This window comes from Convolutriloba macropyga, chromosome 12 (assembly GCF_964194025.1).
Source record: "Convolutriloba macropyga chromosome 12, txConMacr16.3, whole genome shotgun sequence".
NCBI classification, from domain to species: domain Eukaryota; kingdom Metazoa; phylum Xenacoelomorpha; order Acoela; family Convolutidae; genus Convolutriloba; species Convolutriloba macropyga.
The window spans coordinates 29843431-29851173 of record NC_134479.1 but is presented as its reverse complement, the minus strand read 5'-3'; the positions used below and the strand labels follow the sequence as shown (position 1 = coordinate 29851173).

The following is a 7743-nucleotide window of genomic DNA, read 5'->3' as shown; positions in this document are numbered from 1 at the left end:
TAGCCACCAGATAACTACGCCGACAAGTCAATATCATCCATTCGACGCCTATAGGAAAGCTAACGTGGCCAGTTTTGAGCCCTCATACTATCAGTCAATTTTCCGTGCTGATCAACAACAGAAAAATCATTCTCCATTGAGACAAGAAGACCCTAACAGACATTTGGACAAAAATGTTGACAAGGGACCAACTATGATCATTTCCTTGGATCATTCGCCTACAAGTAGCGCTATGCCACAAACAACAAACGAATCCTCAGGTCCTCTAAATAATAGCCCTAGTCTTCAACTTACAGATAAATGCGTTCGCGATGCAGACAGCCTACTGCCGAATCAAAACACCATAAGGAATTCTGAGAATGAAATAGTGAACATTAACACCAACAGCTATCAATCGTTCTCAAACACCAACCCTATAAGGACAAATCAAGTCGAATCCAGCAATGAAATGCCGGTTCCCCCTTCAACAACCAATCGACCGTATTTCATTGGGAGCGAAGAAACAGGCAACATGAATCCAACGAACACTTCTCCACTAAGTAAGAACAGCTACCAGTAAACAGATCGGCCTTACATTGCACAAGCTAACGGATCAACAGCTGCCACGGAAATTTTTAGCGTGCCAGTTGAAACCAAAAAAAAAGCTTCGATACGAACCGTAGCAAATATGTTGCCCCTGTAGCAATGCCAGATCAACAAAATGTTCTCACCAATAACTTCCAAAACACAACGCTCGGTCGTGAACACTTTTATAACGCGACTGACGCAGGAAGAAGTCCTGAAAACCTCGTTGAACAACAAGGTAACTACGCTACAACCCAACCAGCCCTCAATGGTTACTACGCGTATCCAGGCGAATGTCAGAACTACCAGAACCACAATCAACACCAGCCCTTCTTCCGAAATAACCACCGCTCGGTCAAGCTCCCAGATATTCGCGTAAATAAGTTTGACGGAGATCCTCTGAAATGGAATGAGTGGTCTAGCATGTTTTCATCATTAATCCACAATAATCGCGACATCTCGGACATTGAAAGAATGAGCTACCTGCAGTCCCTAGTCATTGGCTCAGCAAAAGAGGCCGTATCTGGATACTTGTGCAACCCAGGTTTTTATCACGAAGCGTTGTCGGAACTGGAACAACGCTTTGAAAACCCGCAGCACGTCGTATCAGACTTAACCAAAGAACTAGAGCTATGGCAACGACCACAAGCAAGCGATCACGCGACGTTGATCAGCTATGCGTCCTTTCTACGTAAACTGGTTCAAACATTCAACGCCCATGGATTCTATGTCGATTTGAAGTCAACCTACTTAGTTCGGATAGCACGGGATAAATTACCATGGTCTTTAAAAATGAAGTGGAGCGAACACCTTGTGGATATCAATAGTACCTTCCCAGGAATAGAACACCTCTCAAATTGGATGGATAGACAAGCTAGAGCTTGTGAAAAGCTACAGGAGTCCGTATCACTTCAAAATCAACCGAATGACAACGGAAAACAAACAAATTTTAATCGGCGAGACAAAAATAACCACCACAATGGAAATAACAACCACCAATCCAAGTTCTTTAATCAAAACATAAACATCAAAACCAAAAGATATGGCGACAGAAACTCGAACACGAACGGTTGTTTCAGAAAAGGAAGCGAGCCAGTCAACAATAATAGTCACAATAACGTGCGACGAGACAATATAAGAGGAACATCACAGTTTATGAACAACAGCGGAAGTACTGCCTCGAACAACAACCGAATTTCCGAAAGACATTCTTCCAACACTCAGCAATCTAAGAGCAAGAAATGCCCAGTAGATCAAGGCGATCACTACATTGGAAAATGTTCCAAATTTTTGCAGATGTCACCATCTGAGCGAAATTCGGAAGTGAAGAAAAATCTGCTCTGCTACAACTGTCTAAGTCCCAATCACAATGCAAAAAATTGCCCATCAAAAGTATTATGTAGACATTGCTCACGCAAGCATCATTCAATGCTACACGATAAAAACTATAGCCCTAATCAGAAAACAAACATCACACAACACGAATTACCCCTTTGTGAATCGTTCGAAGATATAAATAGCGGAACAAAACCGCCAAGTTATACACCTGTCTTCCCGAGGAGAATCCGAAATCAATTGCCAACGATACCCATCAAACTGTTTGGACGCAACGAGCACTTTGAGTGCTACGCGCTATTAGACAGCTGCAGCACAATCTCATATGCTTTCGATCCGATGATTACCAAATTGAATGCTCCACAAACAAGCTCGGAAACGACTCTGAACGTCTCAACAGCTTTTGGCGACTCTTCTATGGAAGCAAAGCTAGTACAGCTTGACATCGGGCTTTTCCGGAGCCAACGACCATTGTTCCGTCTAAACTACGTTTACTCAATAAAAAATTGGCACTTCGACGACGCGCCCGTGACACAGTTAAATGAGGTATGCAGCAAGTACCCACACCTACAACACATCAACTTTCCGCAATTGGAAAACAACAAAATCCAAGTCCTGCTTGGAATTGATGCAACACAGTACATACTCGAGCGAGAGTTCTTGCAGGGTCCTAAAAACACCCCGTTTGCCATTCGTAGTCTACTTGGGTGGACCATAACGAGCCCCATTAAATTTGACAATGACAAACCCGAAAAAACAAACTTTCTGTCCGATAGTTTTGAGGCTTTTGATAGGGAAATGAATTTTTCAACAGAAGATGATGAAGACCTTTTAACCGAATCCGTGACCAGTTTCTGGAAAATTGACACAACTGGAACGGAAAATGAAGAAGAAATTTCCCTCTCCAAGAACGACCAAAAGGCAGTAGAAATACTTATAAACACAGGGAGACATACAGGAGAAAGATATGAAATCGGTCTCCTCTGGAGAGAAAAATTTACCCTTGAGAACAATTACCCCGTAGCAAAAGCTCAAGTCCAAAGCCTTGACAAAAAACTCAAGAAAGACAAAGCCTTGAAAGATATGTTTAAGAAAACACTCGACACTGACCTTGAAAAAGGATATGTCAAATCAGTGACTTTCAGAGACACTACACCCGATCGCGTCTGGTACCTACCACACCATCCTGTTGCCAACCCCAATAAACCGGGAAAGGTGCGCCGTGTCTCAAACGCTGCATCAACATTCAAAGGAAATTCACTGAATAGCAATCTTCTCACAGGACCCGACTTACTAAACAATCTTGTCGGGCTCTTACTTCGATTTAGAGAAAAACCTGTTGCTATCACGGCTGATATTGAATCCATGTTTATGCAGGTCGGCATTATAGAAACAGATCAACCCTCCATGAGATTTCTGTGGCCAACTGAGCGAAGTATAAAACAGTTCTAGTACACCCGCCTAATCTTTGGTCCTCGATGCTCGCCAACAACAGCAATATTTGTTCTTCAAAAAACTGCTAACGATTTCTCACCAAACCAGGCCGCTAAGGATTTAGTCTACAACAGTTTTTATATGGACGATTTTGTACACTCGTTCGAGACAATTCAAAAGGCTAAAGATAACACAGCTCTGCTTAAGAAAACGCTGTCGAAAGGCGGGTTCAATTTGACAAAATTTGTCTCAAACGAAAGATCCGCTATACAAGATTTTGACGACAGCGACGAAAACGACAAAAATTGTCATCGAGTGCTTGGAGTTCACTGGAATAAGTCGGCTGACAGATTATTCCACAAAAAACCATCAAAGTTTGACAACAACGGTAACAGCTACTCAATCAGGAAACTTCTGTCGCTAATCGCCTGTCTTTTTGATCCGTTAGGCATTATAGCCCCGCTAGTAATTACACTCAAGATTATTCTACAGGATGTATGGAAAGAAGGATTAGCGTGGGATGACCCTTTGCCGCTCGAAAAACGGATTCTGATCCAAAAATGGATTGACAAATATCAATCTGCACCACCTATTGAATTTCCTCAGTGCATAAATCCCAAATCAACAACAAATGAACTACATGAACTCCATATATTCAGCGACGCCTCGCAACTAGCTTATGGAGCTGTAGCTTATATCAGAACTTCTTCAGAAAATGACGTTTCACGCTCGTTTCTCATAAGCAAAGCCAAGGTTGCTCCGATCAAGCAGCTCAGTATTCCTAAAATGGAACTCCAGGCCGCAGTTCTTGGAACCCGCTTAGATAGGTTCGTTAAAACCCACCAAAATATTTTGTTCAAGGAAACCGATTTTGGTGTGACAGCACAGCAGTCCTAGCGTGGATTAAGAGCACTGACAGGCTTAAAGTTTACGTGTCCAACAGGGTGCGCGAAATTCAAGACAACTCATCATCTGATAGCTGGTATCACATCATTGGCAAGAATAACCCAGCCGATCACGTATCTCGCGGTATTGATCCAGATGAGCTGCCAAAACTTTGGCTAACTCCACCCTCGTTTTTGTTTGAACCAAAAGACAGCTGGAACAAGATACTCAGCGCGGAGAAAACAAACGTCACAACAATACAACAACCAGTAAAAGCAATCATTGACGTCGAGATATTCTCGAAGTGGACCAAGCTACTCAAAGCAACCGCACAAGTCTTTCGTTTCATAGACATAATTAAAACCAAGCAAAAAAGAGCTCTCAACTGTACGGATATTGAGAAATCGAGAAATCACCTGTTCAAAGCGTCACAACAGACCTCTTTCGGTACTTCAATCTGCTTACTGAACCAGAAGAAATCTCTTCCAACGAAAGACAAACTTCTACAGCTTTCCCCGTTTCTCCAAGACAACATTTTGCGTGTTGGCGGCAGAACCAAAAGGAGTACATTGTGTTACAACACGAAACACAAAATTATTCTAAACGCAAAAGAGTTCATTACCCGACTCTTTCTAATCAAATGCCACGAAATCTGTATGCATTTTGGAACTGAATATGTGAAAAACTATGTGCAACAAAACTTTTATGTGTTTGGTCTTCGAGACGCCCTCCACAGTATCACCTACAGGTGCTTTGATTGCAGACGATTCAAAGGCCAAGGACTTCAACCACCTATGGCGGATCTACCCGACATCAGATTTCCACAAGACCAGTCTCCTGTAGTTTTTACAAACGTTGAAAACGACTATATTGGCCCCTTTACTGTTATTCAGCGGAACAAAGAAGAAAAAGCCTATATCTGCCTCTTCAATTGTCTAGTCACACGAGCTGTGCACTTGGAAGTGACAGAAGACTTAACGACAACCACTTGCATGACGGCCATCCGAAGATTTATCGCCAGACGCGGACAACCTCAACTCTTCCTCAGTGACAATGGTAGCAACTTTCTTGGAGCCAGAAAACAGATACGAAGACAACCCCTCAAACTTGACCATGATTTCATTAGACAGAAACTAATGAACAAGTCCGTCGAATAGCGTCTAAACCCTCCTTCAGCTCCTCATTTCGGTGGGGTGTGGGAGAGGCTCGTACAAATTGTAAAACGAGCTCTTCTTTTGAATCTCGGAACTGCGAAGTTGACATGGGACGTCTTCTCCACCATTGTTATCGAAACAAAGAGTCTTGTCAATGCGAGACCTTTAACACACGTTAGAAGTGACATCGAGGACGAGGACCCGTTGACACCCAACCACTTTCTGATCGTTAGAGCGTTTCCCAATGTCCCAGCGTGTGTCTTCAAAGAGACTCCCACAATACAGACGAAGACGTGGACCCAAGTGCGACAACGACTCGAAGCAATCTGGAAGAGACTTCTAAAAGAGTACATTCCAACCCTGAACACAAGGAAGAAGTGGTTAAAGCCTGATGCCAAGTTGGAAGTGAATGACGTTGTTTGGGTTTTGGAAGAATGGACCCCAAGAGGAATTTGGCCCCTGGGACGCGTGACAAGGACGTTCACCGGCCCCGACAAAACAGCTAGGTCATGTGAGGTAAAAACTGCTTTAGGCTTCTTAACCCGACCAGCTGTTAAACTTGCACATGTTTTCCCCAAAACACCCCCGGCAGGTTAGGTAGGCCTCGAGAATTTTATCGATGCGATAATTCTTAAGTATATTTTGCCGCCTAAATGTTGTAAACTTGATTTCTTCGACAAGTTTGAATCATAATCATCGAAAACAAGCTAAACAAAGGTGCACGTGGCGAAACAAAAGAAATGATTGAATAAAGAAATTGAAACAAGGATCCTATTTTGAAACAACAAAACCCAAGGAATTGAAAAAGAAAGACGACAACGGCAACTCCCCCGACCGGGACCAGACGGCCATTGTCAAATCCAAATACACAACAAGAAAACTTTAAACAGAAAGTACCAAGGTTTCCATTGTAAGAAAAGTACTGAGCTTGAGAGCAGCTATCTCGTAGCTGCAGTTCAAATTCAAAGTTTCATGACTAAACTCAACAATGATGACCAATAAAAGAGTTCCTGGGTCAAATGTCCTCCCTAAATTCCTCCCATTTTGTTGGAAGATTTGGGTGGGGGGGATTTGTCTATGGAGGTAAGTTGATGTAAGAGTGAGGAGGTAATTTGGTCCGGGGAATTGTTTCAAGACGCCCGACTATGAAATTGAGAAAAGTTATGTCGTGTCTGTCACATGCAACATCATTCACAGCTCAAGTAATGCCGAGTATTGCATTTACATCATCTACATAAGAGTAACCTGTATTCAAAGGTGAGAAGAATTTTAAATTTTCGTTTCAGTTTGCAAATTGAATTCATTCAACGGCAACTATTGGCAGACCCAGGCTACATCCTAATAATCAAGTTTGGCTGACATCAGTGTTGCTTTCTGGATAAATCTGTTGCCTGAAGAGCCACAACTAGGCAACATTTTTATTCAGGCTTGTGGAATACAAAATGACCGGCTTCCAAGGAAATTTATTTGGCCCAGCGTCAAACAATTTCATTATATTCGAATCATATTCGCTGCCGTGCAAATATATCAAGCCAAAAAAGACGTTAAAGTTTTTCAGGTGTACAAAACTGCCCATAATAACTTTGAAGAGCAACTTTGGCTAGGTAATGAAGCAAATTGAAGCGCGACAAAGGAAAAGAAACATGGAGAAAAAATCAGTTTCGCGACTGGTTTTAAACAGACACAACTATACCAGTCAATAGAGTGGTATCTAAACCAACCTCCTGTCATCTCGGTTGGGAATTGGAGAGGCGTTTGCAGCTTTGATACAAAGTCATCTTCTGCACCTGGGATCTGCACAAACTGACTTGGGGTGCTTTCCCTTTTTGGGGAACCTTCTTAAACATTACAGTCGGGGTAATGAAAATTGAAAATGAAAATTGAAAATTTTCGACAAAGCTGAGACACAGAAGAGAGTTGTGCAAGCTTGCGTGCTATTTCTGAATGCCAGAAATAATGAAAAAATAATCATGAAAAGAAATAAAGATAACGCTCGAAAAAGAGAAAACCATCGGCAAAGTTGGAGGAAATCAATTTTTAGGCACTTTTGTAGCTTTGGGTGGTTCCATCTTTTGGTTCCATCCACTCTTTGAAGAGTGGACCTAACCAAATTTACAATTATTTTACAGTGATTGATTAAAACTACGATGTAAAATTTACCGCAGTAAAAATCTTCACAGGTGCTCCTTTAAACTTCATTTCTATCTATGAGTTTTTTGAATAAAAAGGTACCTCAATTCGTTCAATTTGCAATGCCCGAGACATTTCAACTATTTATTATTTTGGTTGATGTTTTGCTTGTAGTTATATAGAGTATTATCCAGATCTTCAATATATACGCTGGAGAAACTTCTGCTTCTCTGGACCTTTA

At 41.9% G+C, this 7743-nt stretch overlaps 2 protein-coding genes across 2 annotated transcripts; both read left to right on the top strand.

Moving 5' to 3' along the window:
• Positions 1 to 684: 684 nt before the first annotated feature.
• LOC142350452 (uncharacterized) lies at positions 685 to 3351 on the top strand. Its single transcript, XM_075402299.1, has one exon. It carries the CDS (start codon positions 685 to 687, stop codon positions 3349 to 3351), a length of 2667 nt encoding a protein of 888 aa, XP_075258414.1.
• Positions 3352 to 3474: 123 nt separating this feature from the next.
• LOC142350451 (uncharacterized) lies at positions 3475 to 5969 on the top strand. Its single transcript, XM_075402298.1, has 3 exons — positions 3475 to 4160; positions 4217 to 5274; positions 5395 to 5969. Exons 1-3 carry the CDS (start codon positions 3475 to 3477, stop codon positions 5967 to 5969), a joined length of 2319 nt encoding a protein of 772 aa, XP_075258413.1.
• Positions 5970 to 7743: the final 1774 nt, after the last annotated feature.

Excerpts from the sequence above, each read along its gene's own strand:
- LOC142350452 (XM_075402299.1), top strand. The coding sequence starts at position 685 with ATGCCAGATCAACAAAATGTTCTCACCAATAACTTCCAAAACACAACG.
- LOC142350451 (XM_075402298.1), top strand. The coding sequence starts at position 3,475 with ATGGACGATTTTGTACACTCGTTCGAGACAATTCAAAAGGCTAAAGAT. Across the intron at positions 4,161-4,216 it reads CTTGGAACCCGCTTAGATAG|CACAGCAGTCCTAGCGTGGA; the intron begins GTTCGTTAAAAC and ends TTGGTGTGACAG. Across the intron at positions 5,275-5,394 it reads ACTCTTCCTCAGTGACAATG|CTCCTCATTTCGGTGGGGTG; the intron begins GTAGCAACTTTC and ends ACCCTCCTTCAG.